Source organism: Entelurus aequoreus, linkage group LG07 (genome assembly GCF_033978785.1).
Source record: "Entelurus aequoreus isolate RoL-2023_Sb linkage group LG07, RoL_Eaeq_v1.1, whole genome shotgun sequence".
Taxonomy (NCBI): domain Eukaryota; kingdom Metazoa; phylum Chordata; class Actinopteri; order Syngnathiformes; family Syngnathidae; genus Entelurus; species Entelurus aequoreus.
The window spans coordinates 69,303,026-69,327,645 of record NC_084737.1 but is presented as its reverse complement, the minus strand read 5'-3'; the positions used below and the strand labels follow the sequence as shown (position 1 = coordinate 69,327,645).

General features: G+C 38.3%; 1 protein-coding gene across 1 annotated transcript in view; it reads left to right on the top strand.

Moving 5' to 3' along the window:
• The window catches only part of si:dkey-178k16.1 (band 4.1-like protein 1), a 95,334-nt gene that overhangs the window by 19,512 nt on the left and 51,202 nt on the right, over positions 1–24,620 (top strand). The window contains exons 2-3 of the mRNA XM_062054351.1: positions 19,600–19,688; positions 22,833–23,057. Of these exons, the coding sequence (XP_061910335.1) occupies positions 19,647–19,688; positions 22,833–23,057 (267 nt within the window). The 5' untranslated portion in view covers positions 19,600–19,646. The remainder of the gene's footprint in view (positions 1–19,599; positions 19,689–22,832; positions 23,058–24,620) is intronic.

The following is a 24,620-nucleotide window of genomic DNA, read 5'->3' as shown; positions in this document are numbered from 1 at the left end:
CATGTCTTCCTTTAAGCGCTATTCCTCACACCTGCTTTGTTTTAAAAATCAAGACTATTTAAGTTGTTGCTATCCTTTGTTGATTGTCATGTCATTTATGGATGTACTATGTGGTCGCCGTCTCAGCTCCACACGCTGTACGTTTTTGCTGTCATCCAGCATTCTGTTTTTATTTACTTTGCAGCCAGTTCAGTTCTGGTTTCGTTTTGCATAGCCTTCCCTAAGCTTAAATGCATTTTGGTCGTGGCATTCCCTTTTTGTTTACTTTTGGATTAAGCATTAGATACCTTTTTACCCGCACGCTGCCTCCCGCTGTCATCTGCATATTGTGATCACGACAACAAACTGTTCCCAACATCTACAAAGCAATTAGCTAACTGCTGCCACCTACTGATATGGACGAGTATTACACGGTTACGCTGCCAAGATCTAGACAGCACCGATACTCAACGGCACAATATTTGCGGATTATTATTACTGGTTTACTTTATTTTAAACCCAATTAGGTGAAATGACATACTCTCAGTGGTTAAAAAAACACTGATGTAGATAACCCACCGCCAAAAATAGACAGACATACTGTCATGAGGTGGTTTGTCTAAAAAAAAAAAACTGTTAAGACATGGAGATAAGACTATGTATATTTTCTAGCTATGTCAGAAATGTCTTTTCATTTAATGGATTATAGCATACACAAAAGTCAGACTGTGTACCTTCCTAGATTATTAATCACTACACAGAATCCAATTTGTTGTTGAATTTGTGCCTTTACTTCATATGGTGACAGTGGCAGTTAGAGCAACACGGTGCATAGAACAATAACACTTACAGTTCGGATACAATTGAAAACAGTAGTCACATCTGTTCCTCGCTGGGACACAGAAGGGAATCACATTTTTCCAATTAAAATGTCAAATGGCAGAGGCAAAATAGACACAGAAAGGAAGGACTGTAAACAAACTTAACTTTAACAAGACTACAAGACAGTCAGACAGTGAGTCATAATAATGGCACACAAATCAATGCTAACTCTCTTCTATTGATCTTTTTGTTACGAGACATCCGTTCCTGCGCACTGATTTCATCTAATAGCGAGCACAGATTGGCGTAAGTCAAAGCCTCCTTAGTGTGTGGAATTAAACTCTTAAATGCTTTTAAAGAATATTGCAAGCTTTGCTTTGCTCTTCATGGCTGCCATTGGCAGTTTCCGTATATCACACTCTATCATGGCTTAGCGGGAGACCCTTTAGGCATCTATAATAATAGTCCAAGCGCAGTATGATGCAGAAACCCCCTGTGTACCTTTGCAGGAATATATATTTTTGCATAGCTTGTGTATTGGGCATTGTTAGGAATAATGGTGTTACAAAATAACAGTGTTACTATTGTGTTGCCTTGCGAGGAAGTAGTCTTTGCCGTGAAGCTGAATATGCCAGTCTAGCAGGCACGTAACTGTATTGTAAATGCCCTGGAATATGACAGGGCTAGAATTTTACCGCGGCAAGTGCACCGACCGCCCTCGTCTTTTGCCTTAATGCCCAAAAAATGTACCAACATTTGCGGCAAGAACTTGTTAATGGATGAGGGATGTAACAGTAAACGGTTTAATGATAATTTGCGATATTTAGTAATACCATTTAATTTTTTCATTACCGAAAAAACGTCATTTATTAATGCATTTTCGGCAACATGAAGTCAGGCGCATGCACACTAGCGTTGTTTGGCTTGATAATCATGGCGGACCAACGACACAGACTTTGCTGGGGAGATTTCCCCTCGGAGTAAAGTGCTTGGTTCAACATAATTTTGCCTTGCTTACCGCCGTGCAATTCAGAGCACACTGCTGTGTTTAGATGGAGACAGGTGTGGACAATATTGGAGACACATGTCCCCACACTAAAAGTAAACAGCGAAGGAGAAAACTATTTGATGTTTTGCAGCAGGCAATGTGTCGTGAATCTCCTGCCTCAAAAGAAAATAATGTTTGCCTTGGTGCCCTTCTAACTTGCCTTGGTGCCCTAAAATATGAGCCCTCCTTTAAGGCACTTGCCTTGACCTTAAAAAGTCAAAATTCCAGGCCTCATATGACAGTATCAATTCATGTAGTTTTTTTTATTGCGCTATTAAAGATGCTGGTCTGATAAGTAAACTACATCGCTCATGGTCCCTTGCGCTGTGTGGGCGAGCAGAGCGAAGAACCTCCTGTGAAGTTTAAATCAGAAGTATGGACACATTTTGGTTTTACGATGAACACAAACATGATAGAGGAAAAAACATGATGTTCGAGTGTCTCGTCGGTCTGATAAATGTATAGACAAGCAGTATTTCCTTTTGGTATAAATCCTCATGTGGCAGCATGACGAGGGAATAAAAACAGCACACCTTGACGTCTACAATGAGGAATAGAAGTAATAGGCCACCCGGAAAATATCCATGATGTGAAACCAAGAAGCCAGTGAGGCCAAACATCAATTTGTGAGGTATTTACAGTATAAAAAGTTAAATTGTCAATTCACTTCCCGAGAATCAGCATTCAACCAAATGTCCACTGCAGAGAACAATGCTTCTTAGGAAGTTAAAAAGTTGAAAGACACTAAACATTATTGTTTTACACTTGGATGTTTACATTGTCACTTTAAAGACACTCATCTTTTAAAGTTACTTGAAAGTCTTCATGTTCCTGCACTATTATTTGTATTTCTAGTAACAAATATGATTAGAACATTATGTTTGTGTTCAATTACAGTAAGTGTGTTTAACCCTAACATTCTCTCATTTCATTTTACACACTATGGTATTTTTACCAGTCCTTTATTAAGTTTTTGACAGTACCACAATACAATCATACCGTGCCCTTAATACTGTGACGACATTGTACCGTGAGATTTTGATATCGTTACATGCCTGCAGTCTAGTCTAATGTTGCGCCCCACAAAGTATTTATGCTGTAAGTGTTGTACTTATTACACACTTGCTGTTTGATTGTAATGTGCGTCTTAGTTTTGGTTTTGATTACAGAATTTGTAGGTGTTGAATAATCGCTAATCCTAATCAGTAGCATGTATAAGGAAAAACCCATGTAAGTTAGCATAGAGCTAGCACATTTTAGAAAAGTGGAGCTAGCTTTATGTTTGAGTTAATTTTGGATATTTCTTATTGCAGAGAGCTCAAACCACTCGTAAACGTTTTTGTGTGTCTGTATGCGGAGTAAAACTATGGAACAAACTGGACTTACAACACAAGCAATGCCAAACTATTAATCGATTTAAACTATTATACAAACATGGGGTCTGGTTCAAATATAGAGATGAGGGTCTTTAATTTGACCTGCTGCTATACTCTGTCTCAAAGTGTTAACATGTGCTCAATGTTTCCTTACCATTATTACTATATTGTCTATTACCATTATTGCTATGATGTCTAATACCATTGTTAGTACATTCATTATTCCTACATTGTTGAAACAAATTATTGTTACAGTGTAATAATTATTGTTACCTGTGGTAATGCCACTATGATACAACATCTGTATTATAATCCTTGAACAAAGTAAGAGTGAAACTCATGTGAATAATCACTGAATGGAGAACTGGGGGTGGGATTAAATACATTATCTTCTTCCCACTCCCTTCCAGGCAAAACTGGACAATCATGCACTATATTAATTTATAATATTATGTTTTGTCAACTTATACTTCTTTATGTCATTGCCTGAAATAAATAAATAAATGAAAAAATAAATAAAATTGAGTGTATGTTTGAGCATGCTTTCTTCTCTGAGTGCCGCTTGAGTGATTGTTTCCTTGCCAAGTGTTTGAGCCGGTGAGAAGTCACAAGCAAAGGTTTCGAAATGCCGTTGTCAAGTGATTTTACTTGAATCAATACACGGTAGTACTGATGGAATTCGGTCAGTACCCATAAAAGTACCAAATTTGGTACCGATTCCTATTGTGAAGTTTATGTACTAAAGTGGTTATGTATTTATTACACTCATCATTGAGTCTTATAACAAAACAGAGCGAGAGAAGCTGTCTTGTTTCTCCGTCGAAGCATATTGGGTTTGCAAATGAGCCTGCAACGTGTAAACCACATTTTGCATTCAGTATGTGGGCTGCTGAAGAGGTTGAGACTGTTCTTTGACAGTATCTGCCAAAAGCTAACAGCTCACTTCTGCCTCTTTACTTGATTGGAAGGAGACTGCACTGTGATCTTTAAGATTTACAATAGAACAATAAGTCTATTACTTTTTTTTTACAACAGAGAATGATCAGAATAATGCTACGGGGGGGGGGGTTTAGATTTTTTTACGGTTGGAGAGAAAGTCCTTAATCCAGGCACAAGTGTGGGGGTCGAGAGTTTTCAGTTTTGTAATGAGGATGACCGGTATTATTGTATGAAAGGCAGAACTGTAATCCACAAAGAGCTTCCGGGCGTAGCTCTGCTGTTGCTCCAGGTGGTGTAGAGCAAAGTGGAGAGCCACAGTGATGGCATCCTCAGTGGATCTGTTCGCACGATATGCGAACTGGTAGGGGTCAAAATCTTGGGAGAGACAGTCCTTGATGTGCTGTAGAACCAGCCTCTCGAAGCACTTCATGATTACCGGTGTAAGGGCCACTAGGGGGTAATCATTCAGGGTGGTGATGAGAGACTTCTTCGGCACCGGGATTATTATTGCTGATTTCAGGCAGGACGGGATGACTGCCTGGGCCAGGGAGAGATTGAAGATCCTGGTAAAGGTGGAGGTTAGCTGGTGGGCGCACGCTCTGAGCACCCTGCCAGGAACTTCGTCTGGGCCAGCAGCTTTCCTGGGGTTCACTGTCAGGAGCACCCCTCTGACATCATGCTCCTGTAGTAAAAGCCTAATTGTCTCTGTTAATATATCCAATAATATTCATAATGCCGACAACGTGTGCCATTGTCAACTGCCTCAATTGAGATGGACAGAATAAAACTTGCTTCTATTGCATTCCTAAGCATATTTCTGGGTAAACGGAAGCGGCTGAAAAGAAAAGTTAACGGCCAAGACGAGCATGAATTGCTACAGTCAACCGAGATGTGACGAGCTGACAACTTTGTGTTTGTTCGGATAATTTCAGGTAAAACATTTTGTAAATTACAAATAATCTAAAATAAATAACAGACCCACTTTGCATTAACTTGGTGTACTTGGTCGAATAACTTTGATGGTAGTTGTATTGATAAAAAAAAGTACTCACTTTTGTTATACGGAGTGTTGCCTCCACCAGGGCCGGCCCGTGGCATAGGCCTTATAGGCAAATGCTAAGGGCGATGTTGGAGAAAGAAAAAAAAAGTTGTTACTATTATTTCTAAATACAAAAAATAATCCCACGTTAATTAAAATGCAAAGTAAAGCCTATTTAATAGAAATATTATTTGTTACAACATTACACCCCCCCCCCCCCCTCCCCCCGCACGGTGCGCCCCCTCCCTTCCCGTATCATGACTCTTTTTGGACGTCACCACATCAAAAAATCAACACAAGATGTCAAAACGGCCAAAACTGTCAGGTGCCCAGGGAAGAAAAAAGAGAAAAGAAGAGGAGGAGAAATGAGAAAAAGACAGAGGTAGCAGGGAGGTAACGTTAGCCTACATGAAATGATTTGTCTGTTACAGAATGTGATAGTAACCTGGCTTTTTAGCATTAAGCTAATGTTACATGATTCGGCAATTGCTAATCAATAAATAGATAGTTCTGTTTTAACGTCAGGTTAATATTGTGGAGGGGACTAACTTGTTATGGAAAATAATAATGTAACGTTAGGTAATTACAGTACTCCCACCTTACATTCCTCAGGGACATTTGTATTAGATCTTTTAAGCAGGTATTTTTTGTTTACATTGTTATTGCGTTCTGGTTAGCTAATGTTTGCCCTGCAGGTAATAGTCACTTTTCCACCCCTTTATATATTAGGTATAGTTGTAAGCCTAGTTGTTAAAGTGCACATCATTAATGTTAATTAAGCAATATCACATGAGAGGGAATGCTGTTTTTTAATTTGAGCACTGCTGTGATTCGGTTAAAGATAATCATAACATAACATTCCCATATAATATGTTAATTTGCTTTCTTTAAGTAAAAAAAAGGTCAAAGACAAAGCTATTCGGTTTCTTGTGAGTATATACACTTCACTGCCGATGTGGGGGGGGCGCCACCTAAAATCTTGCCTAGGGCGCCAGATTGGTTAGGGCCAGGCCTGGCCTCCACATAAAACAAAAGTGAAGCTACATAAGAACAACAATCAACAACAATCAATCCTGCAGTCACAGTGTGCTGAGGTGACCTTGGATAGGTTATCCGTGATTATCCAGCGTGTCGAACTTGGGTCGGATCATTTCTGAGAGTCCATTACTCTTGGCTGGCTTGATGAACCAATGTCCACTGGGTTTATTCAGATAAACAAAGGTCACAAACCCATCCACAAACAAAGCCGCCGTAGCTATCTTGACTCCTATAATTTTGAAAGTCTTTCAAAGTGTAAAATGGGCTACAATTAAGTATTTCAAAAAGTCTGTGTATGAGACATTGGGGAAGATGTCGCGCATAGTCTCTGCCACTCAGACTTGTCGATCTTGTACGGATCCTTGCATCCAATCACGGCTGTTTGCTCATAACGACGAAGGGACTTCTTATCTAATGACTCACAGTATTTGTCCATAGTATTACAGCATGTGCAATGTTATTTTCCACTGAATAGTTCGGAAATATCACGTGTAGCGCTATCATGGATGATGGCGCTCAACCTTCAAAATGGCTCCCGATATGCACTTCCGGGAAAAATCGAAATCCCTCTGTTGGCAAATGTACAAGTGACAGTTTTAAGTATCTGTTGTTGTGTAAAATGTCACCACCTCATTTGTTAAGTCAGTCCATTAGGCGCTGTGGCTGAACTAATGAAACAGTGACTTCTGTTTTCGTCAAACTTGATCTGATTTCACATTTTATGGCCTCCCCTCAAGGTCGACAAAGACCTGCAGCTGTTAACACATACACGGCATCCTAAAGAATTTGAGAGCGGTCTATCATCCACTCACGTCTGACATATTATGTAACATTTTTCCAGTTAACTTGTTGATGCAAAGTAGGTTCGGGGACTAACAGCCACAATGTTTAAAAAATATTACTCCCTGGCCTCTAAACTTACCCTATGGGGATGAATAAAGGCACAAGCAGGATGCAGTAAGCTGAGCAGAAAGAGAGAGAATGGTCAACACATGTAAGAGGAAGAATGGTCCGGGAATCACATTGTTTTTTTTTGGTCAAACATAGCTTCGTCGGTTGGATAAGACATTGACATGTGTTTTCACTTCATTGCGTGTGGTTTAAGTCTCGTTGTTGGACACACAGCAGCTTTTGGCATGGAGTATAATAACCCTGGGGGAGATATGACTGAGATGTTGAGCAAAGCAAAGGTCAGCTGCACAGACAGGCTGACACGAGGACTGATTGAGGCCAATGGCTTGTGAGTGATAACAGTAATCAGGAACCCTTTGTCTGAACTCCTGACAGCAGAAAAAGTGAAACTAACTTCCTCTACCAATAATTGGCGATACAGGATCTTGTCTAAAATCCTCCCAGAAGACTGAAAGATGTTGGCAAGGGATACCCTTGCGTGTATGACTGAAGTTTTTTGGTGTTTTAATCCTAAAACTGCATTAGCTCCATGCAGCATACACGAGATGGGCATTATAACCAATTAATCCAGGGGTTGTCAATTATTGTCTGTAATATTACAGTATTGAGAACCTGATATTTAACTATTAGTCAAACCACGGTATCAATCAATCAATCCATCAAAGTTTATTTATATAGCCCTAAATCACTAGTGTCTCAAAGGGCTGCACAAGCCACAACGACTCAACCCAATGGGCTACAATGAGAAACCTTGGAGGGGACCACAGATGTGGGGGACCCCCCGGGTGACCGGTGCAATGGACGTCCATTGGATCTAGTTAATAGTGTGAGAGTCCAGTCCATAGTGGGGCCAGCCGGAGATCATCTTGAGTGGAGACAAGTCAGCAGCGCAGAGACGTCCCCAACTGATGCACAGATGCACGAAGGAGAGGGGGGCAGAGCAGAAAAGAGACGGCAGATCAACTGGTCTAAAAGGGAGGTGTATTTAAAGGCGAGAGTATACAAATGAGTTTTAAGATGGGACTTAAATGCTTCTACTGAGGTAGCATCTCTAACTGTTACCGGTAGGGCATTCCAGAGTACTGGAGCCCGAATAGAAAACGCTCTATAACCCGCAGACTTTTTTTGGGCTCTGGGAATCACTAATAAGCCGGAGTTCTTAGAACGCAGATTTCTTGCTGGGACATAGTGTACAATACAATCCGCAAGATAGGATGGAGCTAGACCGTTTAGTATTTTATACGTAAGTAGTAAAACCTTAAAGTCACATCTTAAGTGCACAGGAAGCCAGTGCAGGTGAGCCAGTATAGGCGTAATATGATCAACCTTTCTTGTTCTTGTCAAAAGTCTAGCAGCCGCATTTTGTACCAACTGTAATCTTTTAATGCCAGACATAGGGAGGCCCGAAAAAATTATGTTACAGTAGAGATGTCCGATATTATCGGCCGATAGATGCTTTAAAATGTAATATCGGAAATTATCGGAATCGTTTTTTTTAATTATCAGTATTGTTTTTTTATTTTATTTTTTTATTAAATCAACATGAAAAACACAAGATACACTTAGAATTAGTGCACCGACCCAAAAAACCTCCCTCCCCCATTTACACTCATTCACACTCATTCACACAAAAGGGTTTTTTCTTTCTGTTATTAATATTCTGGTTCCTACATTATATATCAATATATATCAATACAGTCTGCAAGGGATACAGTCCGTAAGCACACATGATTGTGCGTGCTGCTGGTCCACTAATAGTACTAACCTTTAACAGTTAATTTTACTCAATTTCATTAATTACTAGTTTCTATGTAACTGTTTTTATATTGTTTTACTTTCTTTTTTGTTCAAGAAAATGTTTTTTTAATTTATTTATCTTATTTTATTTTACACATTTTTTTTAAACGGACCTTATCTTCACCATACCTGGTTGTCCAAATTAGGCATAATAATGTGTTAATTCCACGATATATATCGGTATCGGTTGATATCGGTATCTGTAATTAAGAGTTGGACAATATCGGATATCGGCAAAAAAGCCATCATCGGACATCCCTACGTTACAGTAATCGAGACAAGACGTAACGAACGCATGAATAATGATCTCAGCGTCGCTGGTGGACAAAATGGAACGAATTTTAGCGATATTACGGAGATGAAAGAAGGCTCTTTTAGTAACACTCTTAATGTGTGACTCAATATGAGTATGAGTTGCAACACATTGTTTCAGCCACAAGTAAATTCAAGGTTGTCACAAACATTTTTTTTAAATTGGAAACCCCCCCCCCTTTTTTTTTTTTAAGATTTTGCGATACAGAAAGTAACACTTCACCTACCAGTTGATACTTGTGCTTCCATGTCCTTCAACATGTTCCATAAAACACTGAATACGTTATTTGTTTAAAAATTAAGAGTTCGATGTTTGAGCAACCGACTTCCATAGATACCGTAGTCAGCATCCACACAGAGTGGGTGCAGAAGACTCATTTAGGGGTACAAAGTCAACGGTCAGTATTCGTTTCTACAGAGTTTGGTGAATATATGCCTGTAAGTAGAAATACACTTGCTGTATTATGTCAATTTTGTTCCCTTAAAATCTCTTGTGATAAACTTTTGTCTAAATTTGCCATGCTAATTTTCGTTAGCCAGTCAATGAGCTGGTCCATTGTACGTTAGCATTAAGCTAGCGGCATTAGCAGGACCGACTTAACCTAAGGGAGGTCCCTCATGGGGCTGAAGGGGTTTTGGGGGCTCTGAACCTGAAAGCCCCTGCCCGTACCTCAACACCCGTCCCCCACCCGCCCGTGAACGCAGTTTGAAAATAAAAAAATCATGATTTCAACTTACAGAACAGGAACGATATAAAATAATTACCCATTTAAAAAATAATTTCATTCATGAATACATTTCCTTCGCAACAAGCGCATGCACGTCTGTGCGAGTGCAATTGAAGCCAGTCAATTTCAAGTATAGTGCTGGCGATCCAGGAGACCGCTTGACTGTCAATCACTGGAAATGTGGGGTCAGGGGGATTGACTCCGGGCATGTGCATGCACACTGGTGTTCCTGTGTACTTCCTCTAGGATAGGATAGACTGTTTTTATCACACATTGGGGAAATTCCACAGGTGCATAAAAGTTTGAGAACCACTGCTTAAAGGCCTACTGAAACCCACTACTACCGACCACGCAGTCTGATAGTTTATATATCAATGATGAAATCTTAACATTGCAACACATGCCAATACGGCCGGGTTAGATTAGTGAAGTGCAATTTTAAATTTCCCGCGAAATATCCTGCTGAAAACGTCTCGGTATGATGACGTTTGCGCGTGACGTCACGGATTGTAGCGGACATTTTGGGACGCCATTGTGGCCAGCTATTAAGTCGTCTGTTTTCATCGCAAAATTCCACAGTATTATGGACATCTGTGTTGGTGAATCTTTCGCAATTTGTTTAACGAACACTGGAGACAGCAAAGAAGAAAGCTGTAAGTGGGAAGCGGTGTATTAGCGGCCGGCTGCAGCAACACAAACACGTAGCCGGTGTTTCATTGTTTACATTCCCGAAAGATGACAGTCAAGCTTTACCATTGGCCTGTGGAGAACTGGGACAACAGAGACTCTTACCAGGAGGACTTTGAGTTGGATACGCGGTACCCTGAGTATGCAGCTGCGGCTTCCAAACATTTGATCGCTTGCCCGTACGTGCGTGCCGCTATGTGCATGTCACATACGTAACTTTGGGGAAATATATGTGCTGTATGAACTTTGGGGAGGTGAACGGTACTTTGGGCTGTGGGATTGAGTGTGTTGTGCGGGTGTTTGATTAGTATTGGCTGGTTATATGGACGGGAGGGGGAAGGTGTTTGTTATGCGGGATTAATTTGTTGCATATTAAATATAAGCCTGGTTGTGTTGTGGCTAATAGAGTATATATATGTCTTGTGTTTATTTACTGTTTTAGTCATTCCCAGCTGAATATCAGGTCCCACCCGTCTCTCACAGCATCTTCCCTATCTGAATCGCTTCCACTGCCCTCTAGTCCGTCACTCTTACTTTCCTCATCCACAAATCTTTCATCCTCGCTCAAATTAATGGGGAAATCGTCGTTTTCTCAGTCCGAATCGCTCTCGCTGCTGGTGGCCATGATTGTAAACAATGTGCAGATGTGAGGAGCTCCACAACCTGTGACGTCACGCTACTTCCGGTACAGGCAAGGCTTTTTTATCAGCGACCAAAAGTTGCGAACTTTATCGTCGATGTTCTCTACTAAATCCTTTCAGCAAAAATATGGCAATATCGCGAAATGATCAAGTATGACACATAGAATGGACCTGCTATCCCCGTTTAAATAAGAAAATCGCATTTCAGTAGGCCTTTAAGGTCATCTAGCAGCTCTAAAATTATATTGCTGAATAGAGAATATGAATTTGACAGTCCATATACAGTATGTTGACAAATATATGTAGGATGGAGCTTTGGCATGTGTCTAACTGTTTCAGTTTGCATGCACTTTTCAAACGTACTTATAAATAAAGACGCAAAAATTGCGTTCGCAGGTGAGTTATATTCTTGATTAATCAAACTGCATGTGCAGAATAATTATCAGTATATTTGCATCCTCTCCCCTCAGTATTGTGACTGTTCTGGGGCCGTACTTATCAAGCTTCTTAGAATTACTCCTAAGAAGTCTGCTAAGAGTTGACTTAAGAGTAAATAAATTCTTCGCTGAAAGCTGCACTTAAAAGTTAGTTATCAAGCGTCTTACTCACACTTTCAGCGAAGTGTAGGACTGAATCTTAAGTGTCACACTCAGAGCTGAATTACGACATTACTATGTGCCGTAAACGGAATTTTAGGTAACGTCATTTCTGTGTCCATAGAAATGACCAATCACGGAAGGGAATCCGTTGTCTAAGAATAAAGAAATATCTTGGAAATATTTAAGTGGACAATGGGAGTGTATATTTTGACAATAAACTACAAAATAATACAAAACAAACTAGTCCCCGCCGGCACTCACGCTGCCGCTCCCTCTCTTCTCTCGCCCACACACTCACTGACGTCACTCACCTCACGGCCACACACATACGCTACTCTCATGAAATTTTCTTTCCAATTCATTAATTAGGCAACTGATTTGAAACTGGTGTGGGTGGCTCTATATATACTAGCCCACTGCAGCCACATGTAGAAATCAACAAGGAATCGAAAAGTATTAAATCTGTGACAAAAATAATACCCGCTCTGTCTAAACGATCATGATCATGATCATGATCAGCTGCTCGTCATCAAACAAATCCAGGACATCGTTCCGCTCCCTGAACGTTCGCGCACGTCTCTCTCGCCTCAGTGCCATCCCCTGCTGGCCACTCCTAACCACTTAAGACACCTCTGAAGGTCTCTTAAATATCGTGGAGAGTAGGAGTGATTCTTAGACTTAAGAACGTTGATAAAAAGCTTTTATTCTTAAGTTTGAGAGTAGGACTAAATTTCGCAAATTCTCAGGACTTAAGTGTAAAATGGCACTCTAAGAAGCTTGATAAGTACGGCCCCTGATCACCAGCATATATTCTGCATATTCATGAAGACAGACACACTAAATGGATTCTGCTCACTAAAGTGACACCATCTCCTCTCTGCACACTTTGTAGATCAGCTTTACATGTGCTAACAAGTTTGCACATGTTTTAGTACACGCGAACCTGTAGTAGATCCCGCCCTAAGTGTAGATTCAGTTTCAAATAGTTCACTGCCTGAAAAAGAACACAACAGGAGAGAATGTTCAATAAATCACTTTCTAAGTATTGTGGTTCTCCATCAGATTCTACCATCTGGTGTCACCACAGTAAATTTTATTTTCAAATTTGCAACATTTTTATGGTTTATGTGCCAGATGCCCTTCATGACACAATCCCCCCCATTAATCCGGGTTTAGGACCTGTACGAATGATGAAACATTTGGCGTGTCAGGTTAATATGTTGTCTTCCAGACATTTAATGACATGAATCCAAATAACTGCCTTCATATTTTTACCAGAGAGAGAACAGATCAGTGTTGTCAGTCAGAAACTGAGGTAACGTTGGAAAGCACTTTCAGTGTGGTTATTGCAGAAAGACGACAATATTAACTGCTTTCCACGTACTTGGGGGAAAAAAAACTTAACTCTGAAAATAATGTTTTCAAATCAATAAACTATTTTGATTTTGTGAGCAGTCTGCACTATTTTAGTAAGAAACGCATCCCTTTGATGTATTAACTTTACGTAACAACTTTTGTGAGGGGTGACAAGAAAATAAAACACATTTACTGCTCGCTTTATGACTGATGGCAATTCAGAAGCACCAGTGAACACATTGAGGAAACATTAAGGAAGAAAAGCAAGGCATTGAGGTCAGTGCTTTTTTTGTCTCTTGTCATTTGAACATCAATGACGTTTTTTTTTTTTTTTAAATGATAAAGACTAACCTTGTCCTTTTCACTACACTATTACGGTGTATTTTGTGCTCTAAGAGGGCACAAATGGAGCACACAGCAACGTTCCCTCTGCAATTCTTGAACCATACAAAAACAAATGGAAAAATAGGAAAGATAAATTGGAATGATTCACCTTGAATATGTGATTATGTCAGCTGAGTACAGAAGTGATGTTGAGGAGCACAGATTGAAACCCCGAATGACCCAAAAGACCCAGAATGAGAATGAGCTGAGGGCTTTGAGTCTTTTCACACACTTCACTGTATTCAAGTCTTTGCTTTGCATTCCCCTTTTTTTTACAATGTTGAGCTGTGCATGTTTCATCTCTCAAAATATATCAACTTACACTGGCCTTATTCAAGTTTGTGGACATTGCAGACATATGCTTTGGGCCAACGTTTAGTACAATTTACTTCAAAAAGGTAAACGTTGTGAGGAAAGAATGCACTTGGAGTGTACCATCTGTAAGCCTTGCAAGAGCAAGTCTGTGCTCCGCTTTGATCCACCTTCTTCATGCATTAAACCAAGATGTGTACAGAAATTTGAAGCTATACAGGCAAACTCCATAGATGTTAGAATACTTATTTATATATTATCACACTAACTTTAGTATGCTTAAAGTCCATTGCTTTAGTTATTTAGCTATTGTGCTCCAGTTGGACTTTTGTAATCTGTGCAAGGACAAAGACTTCTTGTCTGAGGGGTGGCTTTAGCCGTAGATGTTATCTTTGTTTTAGCCCGCTAACAGCCAAGGACTTCAACGACCTCAACGAAGATGACAGCACGCAGACGAAGCAGACTTCAAGGACCTCAACGAAGATAAGATGACAACACGCAGACAAAGGCAAAATCACAAAGCCCCCAGCACATTCCGTCACGTATTGTGCGTCCTGGACCTGCTTTGCATAAAATATGTGACCACTCCTTTTAGAGGTGGCCTTAGTGTTGTTGACTGTGGAACTCCTGAATAAATAGAGGGACGCAGGAGCTGAACCTTAGAGCGTAGGGTGAGACTGTGACTAAGGGTGCAGCACCATGCATTCTCCTCATGAGCTAAATTGAACTCTGTGTCTGCATGATTCCTTGCTTCTTGTCTGATTAATAGATGTCATCAGTGTTTGAACCTGACAATAGACCAGGAACTAGGGCAGGGCACTCGAAAATCTAAATCACAAGTAATTGAACATCCTCGATTTCATTAATGCACGATTATCCCACTCTCAACAACTATTCTAATTTTTGGCCGATGTCATCCTTATTGTAACCAAACAACTGACACAGAATTTGTTTTGGGTTCAAGCTGCTGTTGGCTCGGTGTTGGGAGTTTTCCTCCATGACAATTCTGCCGGAGGAGAAAAAGATTTGATGTTGCGGTTTCATTTCGAACGTGCAACTAGCGTCCTTCCGTCAGCTGATGGGACTGAGAGTTAGCATGCAGCAGGCGATGTGTCGGGAACGTTGCCACAACTTGTTCAGTTTGTTTACCGGGATGCTCACTCGTCCTTTAATTTAACTGCTAACATTGATAGTGTTCCAATAACATCACTACTAGCTAAAATGTTTTGTCATTTCATCGAATTGAACGCAGGCCGAGTTGTCAGTGAGGCATCAATATTGTGTATTCGATGTGAGAGGTGTAACTCCTGTTTATTTTTGTTGGCCAAACTTTTGCACTGAAGTACATAGTTGTTGGAGAAGAACAACGCTTGTTTATTTGACTTATTTGATAGTATATATCTGTATCATGAATCAATTTAAGTGGACCCCGACTTAAACAAGTTGAAAAAATTATTCGGGTTTTACCATTTAGTGGTCAATTGTACGGAATATGTACTTCACTGTGCAACCTACTAATAAAAGTCTCAATCAATCAAAAACTTTATCTTCATTAGCCAAACTGCGTTGTGTTTTACATTGATATCAAAAAGTAAACCATGTTTTTGACATTACTTGTGTTTTTTTCCTTCCACAAAGTGATTACTTTAATAACCATTCATGTGACACGGCATTGTGTTAATGTTTTATTGTGTATAGTTCATTCCTATACGACAAATTTCTGCTCAAACTCTCAATGGATCTGTCGTGATACAGCAGGGGTGTCCAAAGTGCGGCCCGGGGGCCATTTGCGGCCCGCAGCTAATTGTTTACCGGCCCGCCACACATTCTGAAAATGCTATTGCAAAAATTAAAAAAAACATTTAAAAAAGTGGAATGAGGTGAAATCTAACTAGAAAAAGTTGCAAGCTACCATGCAGGCTTTTTTTTTCTTTTGTCTATCTTTTTTTTTTTTTTTTCCATTGCTCCAAAAAAAAAAAAAATCAATGTTATAATGAATTATTAAACTATTCAAGGCTCCAATTATTTCAAGTATTTCACTTTAAAATGTTTTATGTGGGAAATATTGCATATATTGTGTGGTTGCCATACAAAAACATCAACACAATAATAGTTCAAACGTAAAATCGACAGATATATCTGAAGTTGAGCTCGTAACTTAAGTGTTGAAAGTAAAAAAAAAAATAATAAAAATGTATCACTTTCTGAGTGGGGCACCTTTTGGATCCCAAATATATTTAATGGGATTTTATTTATCTTTTCACTGTGATTACTCAAAAATAATAATGAATTAAAATCAATGGTGTCCTGCATGATTGATATTTTTAAGGCTCTAATTACTTCACATCAAACATTGCTTTCTGAATGTTTTGGGCAGTGGGGGAAATACTGCATATTTCAGTTTTATTATAAAAAACTAAGTTGTCTTTGACAGAAAAGGCATAAAACCTTTTTGTTTTTTTAAACATTATATCAACCTGAAGTTGATATACTGTACAGATTTACGGTAAGCGTTATATAAATAAATAAATAATAATTTGACTTGTTTTTAACATTTTAATGACTTAGACCCTTCTTTATGGTCCCCGGGAGCCCTAAAGGTAAAAAACAAACAAAATCCATATAGTTTGTTATGGTTTGAAAATTAAAAATATCAAAATGGCCCCTGCATGCTTTAATTTCTCCTCAGTGGAAAAAGTTTGGACCCCCCTGCGATACAGCATGTACATGTACACACATTAGTACATGTACATGTATGTACATTACTTTAAAAATACCTCTCCCCATTAAAATGTAAAAATAGAGATAAAGGCATAATGTAATAAAAAGGCTGACACACTGATACTATTAATGAACAAAAACACAAATATTTGTCTTTGAATTAATGGATAACGTTTATCTAAAGCATTTTTATTAGATATTGCAAATTACATGATGGTGTCGCATTCACACCCCAACACTGTTTTACCAAACGTAATGAATAATCATGATTTCAATATTGATAAAAAATAATCTTGATTATTATTTAGCAGATAATAGAGCAGTCCTATGTTTAAGACTAGACCTCATATAGGAACACTATTGTTTTGTCTAGTGCAGTTACGTCTTATGTCAATAAGGTGCCATCTTGCGAAATGTTCGCATTTATTTTTATGTATTTATAGTATTATTTTGTTTCTGCCATATGACTTTTTTTGTAATGCTTGTGTTGCTTTCATATGTACATTTAACTTTGTACTTGAGGCACATACGTTTTGAATGTTTTGTTTGTTTAAAAATTTTTTTTGAGCACATTTAAAATTACCACGATCATAATGATAACCATGATAATTTTGGTCACAATAACCGGGATAAGAAATGTTTACACCGTGACATCCCTACTTTACACACAACTCTGGCCTACCATAACTGCATGCCCCTTAGTCTAAATCCGGGGTTTCAAACTCAATTTAAGAGAAAGAGCGGCACGAAAATATTGATTTCAGAATCACGTTTTAAGCATGTGACGAAATTCGTTAACTACTTCTACCAGCAGCTATAGTAACTCTGAGCCATGGTAGGCCTTAAGTCATTTTACATGTAACGTTTCCCATTTAAGCATGGTTGATTTCCCCAGGTGATGGTCAGAAACACTTCAGTTTGCTTAATGCAAGTTGCTTTCTGTGTTGCTTAATGTTTGTTTGATTCACTGTAATTTTTGTGCACATTTTGTAGTTAGTGTCAGGTGGAATTCAAGATTGCCCATATTATATTTAAAAATTACAATGTGCACGGCATTAAACTATGACGTCACGTATCGAGGCCCACAAAATATGAGCCTGTAGCACTGGACTAAATCAAATCATTTAGTTCTCCCTGTGACTGCGTGTGTTCCCACTCGGTTACTCTTCCCACCTCCAAAGACATGCACCTGGGGACAGGTTGATTGGCAACACTAAATTGACCGACGTATGAATGTATGATTGTCTGTCTAGCTGTGTTGGCCCTGCGATGAGGTGGCGACTTGTTCAGGGTGGACCCTGCCTTCTGCTCGAGTGCAGCTGGGATAGGCTCAGAGAAGGACAAGCGGTAAAAAATTGATAATAGGAATTGTACTGCTTCTCTTTTGTAAAAAAAAATGTTGGTCAAGACATTGTGCACCCTGGGGTTTAACAAAAAAAAAAAAAAAAAAAAAAAAAAAAAAAATATATATATATATATATATATACACTACCGTTCAAAAGTTTGGGGTCACATTGAAATGTCCTTATTTTTGAAGGAAAAGCACTGTACTTTTCAATGAAGATAACTTTAAACTAGTCTTAACTTTAAAGAAATACACTCTATACATTGCTAATGTGGTAAATGACTATTCTAGCTGCAAATGTCTGTTTTTTGGTGCAATATCTACATAGGTGTATAGAGGCACATTTCCAGCAACTATCACTCCAGTGTTCTAATGGTACAATGTGTTTGCTCATTGGCTCAGAAGGCTAATTGATGACTAGAAAACCCTTGTGCAATCATGTGCACACATCTGAAAACAGTTTAGCTCGTTACAGAAGCTACAAAACTGACCTTCCTTTGAGCAGATTGAGTTTCTGGAGCATCACATTTGTGGGGTCAATTAAACGCTCAAAATGGCCAGAAAAAGAGAACTTTCATCTGAAACTGGACAGTCTATTCTTGTTCTTAGAAATGAAGGCTATTCCACAAAATTGTTTGGGTGACCCCAAACTTTTGAACGGTAGTGTATATATATATATATATATATATATATATATATATGGTAAGATATATATATATATATATATATATATATATATATATATATATATATATATATATATATATATATATACACACACACACACACACACACACACACGCTAGGTCAGGAAAAAAACACAGAGACTACATCATCCCTACAAGCCTGTTTCGCAGGTTTCCCTGATTTTATAACATTTTCTAAAATCCAGGGAAACCTGCAAAACCTGTGAAACAGGCTTGTAGGGATGATATAATCTACATCAGCTCTTTTACTCAAAAAAGGAGCCCTGAATGAGTTTGACCATAGCTGAGTGGTCACCTTCAAATGACAAGCTTCATCCATCAACCGAATATTGCATTATTGCTTTTATGTCTATCTCCTCTCCTTGCTGTCACTCTCCTCATAACCCCTTTTGCTTTTATCCAGCCATTGCTTATTTCTATCCTCCCTCCTCATCTTAAGATAACTGGCCTCTTCCTGTCTCCTTTGCTTGATCTGTGGGTGTTTGCTGCCTCATGGCTCGCCTGCTTATAGAATTTATACTATCTACTTTGTCAGATGTTGACTAGAGGATGCTAGGGCCTGCACTCTTCATGCAGAGTGCTCCTTCGGGAGGCTGTGAACAACACTTATTTTTCTGTTTTAACATCCTTTATCCGCACGGTGCAAGAGCGTAGTGGATGTGAATGAATGCCCAGATTGATCGAGTATGCCAACATGACTTTGTTAAAGTGAGGATTGCTACAGATGGAAAATATTTTTTCTCCAATCAATCAGGACTTTTATAGCCATAGTGGACTGGTAAATATCCCTTCCACACTGTTGTCTTCCCCAGCAGGATTGCATTTGATGCTGACTGACTGTGTTTGTGTGCTTCCAGGACTAAAATCCATTTCTTTGACAACAGAGACTGCTTTGGCAGGGGTAATGAAAAGTGCAATGGAGGGTGACTGCAGGAGAAGCAATCAGGTGGGTACGCTGGGTAACTCACAGCAGCTTATTTTACCGAGGTCTCTCAGTCACTGCGGGGTACCGACTAAATCACTCAGTGCTCCAGAATGAAATATTTTTACATCGCATATCAGCGGTTCAACCTATTGGACAATTAATCACCTAAGACAAGCAAATGTATCCGAATAATAATAGTCGGTCAAAGAAAGACATTCTAGACCAGGGGTCACCAACCTTTTTGAAACCAAGGGCTACTTCTTGGGTACTGATTACTGCGAAGGGCTACCAGTTAGATACACACTTAAATAAATTGCCAGAAGTAGCCAATTTGCTCAATTTACCTTTAACTCTGTTATTATTAATAATTAATGATATTTATCTTTGTGGAAACACTGATCATCTTAATGATTTCTCACAATAAATATATATAGAAACAGATAAATATAAATATGCAACACTTTATTTTTATATTTTCTCTAAGTGCACATTTTTCAAATTGAACATTTTCAAATGATCACTTCTAAGACAGTCTTGTGAAATCACAATATCCCATTTTAACTAGCTAGCCATTAACATTTTTTTTAACAAATCATGAATTACTTTGCACCATGTTTGTACAAATAATAATTCATGTAAAATACAAAAGTAAACTCTCAAATTTTTAAATCATGTCACACTTTGAACTGGACACCAAATCTGTTATCTGTTTCTTTGTCAGTTAGTGGGAAGCCTGGCATTGCATGCTGTTAACTAGTGTGTTGTACTCTGGTGTGTAACTTGACACTGCAACTCTGAGTGAGTCTTGCAGATGTGCATCAGTGAGGCGTGTTCTGTGTTTGTTCTTGATGAAGTTCATGTCAGAAAAGGCTGATTCACAAAGATAAGATTTTTCCTCATTGTTTGCGGAACCTTCTTAATCTTTTGGACATATTTTCACAGCAATCTGGCCTTAAGCTTAATTATGATAAATGTAAAATGTTAAGGATCGGAAATCTAAAGGGAACGTCCTTTCGAATGGAATGCAAAGTGCCTGTTTTGTGGACAGATGGACCAGTTAACATACTTGGTGTTGTTGTCCCAGAAAATCTGGAAGATCTAGGCTCAGTAAATTATGATAATCGACTAAGAAAACTGGACAAAATTATGCAATTATGGAAAGGGAAATCCCTAATCTTGTATGGTAAAATGTCTATTGCCAACTCGTTAATTATTCCTCAATTTATTTATTTGTTTTTGTCATTACCAGCTCCATCACAAAACTTTTTTAAGATTTATGAGCGGAGGGTCTTCGATTTTGTCTGGAACGGCAAACGAGAAAAGATTAAAAGAAAGGTTTTGTACAAAGAGTATGAATATGGGGGCCGGAACTTCTCAACCTTGAAGCTATGTGTCTGTCTTTAAAAGCATCAATTGTTCCAAAGATGTATTTAAACATTGAGTGGTACACAAATGTCCTGTTGGACAAAAAACATGTACTGTATCAAAAGAAATTGTATCCTTTTTTACAAGTGATCCCCTCCCAGAGAGTCTGCTGGGAAACATGGCGGGGTTCATAAAGGAAACAATCCACTCATAGTGGTGTTTTCAATTTTATGTGCCAGAAAAAAGAGACGATATTTTGCAGCAGTTAATATGGATGAACTCTAATATTGTAATAGATGGAAAGCCTTTCTTTTGGAAAAATGTGTTTGAAAGAGGAATCATTTTTGTCAATGATATTATCAATGAGAATGGTAAAATTATGAAGTATGATGAATTTAGAGCTATGTATGGTGATGCTTGCTCAAGCTTTTCATTTTATCAACTAACTGGAGTAATTGGGAAAAGATGGAAACAAATAATTAATTATGGAACTACTCAATTATTAGTTTGTAAACCTCTAATAAGAAATTCTAGTTGGCAAAAAGGAACTAAAATAAATAGAAAAATATATAATTTTTATTTAATAAAGAAATCTTTGAAGGCTGCCTCATACAACACAAATGGAAAATGGGAGGACTTTTTTGACTGCCCGTTGCCATGGGATGCCATATTCAAACTAATCTATAAAACCACTATCGATGTGCAAAATCGTTATTTTCAAATTAAAATTATTTATAACTTGTTACCCACAGGGAAAATGTTAAAATTATGGAATATGACAGAGTCAGATGATTGCCGATTTTGTTGTCAGGAGCCTGAATCCACCTTGCATTTGTTTAGGTATTGTCATATTGTGTCTTTGTTTTGGGTGGAAGTTGAAAAAATGTGTTTAAGGATTGGTTTGTTTATGAAGCTTAATGTGGTTTCTGTTATTTTAGGAGAGTTCATTGACAATCATGATTTAGTCAATTTAATTATAGTACTCGGTAAAATGTTTATTTTTAAGGCCAAAAACAGATATTCACTTAGTATTACTTTCTTTAAAACATTTATTCAGTATTTTCTAACTTTAGAAAGTTACATGGTTGAAAACGATAATGATGCCAAAAAACATTAAAAAAAAGATGAGAAGTCCTCAAAGGCTTATTTTGAAAGTATAATTATGTTTATAGATTATATGATATCTGTTGTTGTGTTCCCTAATTTGAGTGACCTAGACATAATCTGGACTGTACATAAATGCTTATTTTGAAAATGTAATTTTGTTTATAAATTATATGCAATCTGTTGTGTTCCCTAATTTTTTTCTGTGTACATGAATGAAGGTGTGTGTTGCTGAGTCCGACTTGGACATTATCTGGACTGGGCCTGGTTTAAAAAACCCTTTAAACAAATCTAATTCCATTGACAACCTGGTCTGTTGAAGATAAGGCCTTTTTAAAAAAAAATAAAATAAAGTAAGATAAATAAATAAAAAACATTTTCTTGGATAAAAAAGAAAGTAAAACAATATAAAAATAATTCCTTAAAAATAGTAATTAATGAAAATGTTAGTGGACCAGCAGCCTATACAATCATGTGTGCCTCAGGGACTGTGTCCCTTGCATATGTGTTGTCTATGTTGTGGGAACCAGAATATTGGTAGCAGAACGAAATAACCCCTTTTGTGTGAATGGGTGTGGATGAGTGTGCATGTTTGGGTTGATGCACTGATTGAAAGTGTATCTTGTGTTTTTTCTATGTAGATTTAATTTAAAAAAAAAAAAAAAAAAAAAAAAAATGTTTTTTTTTTTTTTTTAGAACAGGCCCGCGGGGGACCTGGTGCCCGCGGGCACCGCGTTGGTGACCCCTGTTCTAGACTATTGTTCTCTGCAGTTTCCAGAGGACCACGGAGATGCTGATGAAAGCTCAGAGAAAACCCTCAGCAAGTCTTCCAAATCCCCCCAGAAGAGCAACAAGAGGCCCAAGACAATACCTGTCAAAGTCACTCTGCTTGACGGCTCAGACTACGAGACCGCAGTCGAGGTATGTTTCCTTTCTCAAGTGTTGGATTTCTTATTGGGATTTATGACTTTTGATTACGGTTGCAAAATTCCGGGAATATTCAAAGTTGGAAACTTTCCATGGGAATTAACGGGAATATATGGGAATTAACGGGAATTCATGGGAAGTTAATGGGAATAAACATTGAATGCAACATGCTAGATCTTGCAGCATGATTATTTGCTAAAACAACGTGATTTAATGCAAATTCAGTTGAATTTCAACCCTGTACTGTGCATTCCTCCATCACATGTGCAGTGCATTCTTCCATCACATGCCCAGATAAATCCCAGCATGATACACACTACAGCAGGGCTATTGATGCCACACTAGTAGTTGAGCCCAAAGACTTCATCCAGTCAGGTAAGTTTTGATGATATTACTGGGGTAAATATATTTGATCTATGGTATTTAAGTTTAATAGAGGTGTAATTGCTTGTTACTGTATGACTGTAGACTACTCCAGCAGACTTCCACTCAAGCTAGCTCGCTAGCTGTTCCTGTACTTGTTAAATGATGTTGGGGCCAATATCTCTAGCTAGCTAGGTTTATGTACCGCCACAGTCTCATAATGAACCGAAAATATTTCTCCGTTAGCCGTGATGCTAATTTTCTCTATGTTAAATCCCATTAACTTATGCTAACAACGTTAGCGATCCGAATTTACTTTTTTGTGATCTGTAAAGTTCAACTAGCAAATACTAAATCAAAATGTGCAGTTTCCTCTGCTTTCTGTTCTGCTAACCATTATGTTGTCATACAATAATGTAGGTTATAGTTTGATTTAGCATGCTGATTGAGTGTTCATTTATTCATCTAGCCTATTTCTATTCATTTGTCCATCAGTAAAATATTTTTAAAGACTACTCCAATTGTTTAGCTGACTATTTATAGCTGTGTGTGGCATTGCATTAGTGTTTTACAAGCTTCTCATCTTATTCTACAGAATAAGATGGACGGTGTCCAAATTTGAATAATCAAAAAATGGTCAAAATTTCCAAATTTACCGAGATTAACTTTCCGTGGTAAATTTCCGGAAAGTTTCCAGAAATTTACCAGAAACTTTCCACCCCTTTGCAACCCTACTTTTGATTAACACCGTCATGTGCTGAGATTCCCATCATTGACAAAACTAGATTAAACTACGTGAGACTTGAAGGTTGTTGATATAAGCAATCTGATGATTACCTGCTTATTTCAGTCAGAGGTAACATATGCATACGTAAGACTTTCCTTGTACAACGTATGCAGGCTACAATTTAAATGGTTAGCTATTTCATACGAAAGGAACCAACACAATTAAAACTGTACTGTATAACGGTGAGGTAACAAGTACTGCGTGGGTTACCCTAGGGTGGAGGTGGGAACATTGCAATCACATTGGTTAACAGAAAAGAGTCAGTGCAGTACAAGAATAGGAATATAATGAGACTAACATAAAACTCACTTCTTACATTTAAATGTACAGACACAAAAGGCGTCGTCATTTCATGACGTCAGAGCACCTACACAGCTATAGCTGTCCCACCATCACATAGTGCAAAA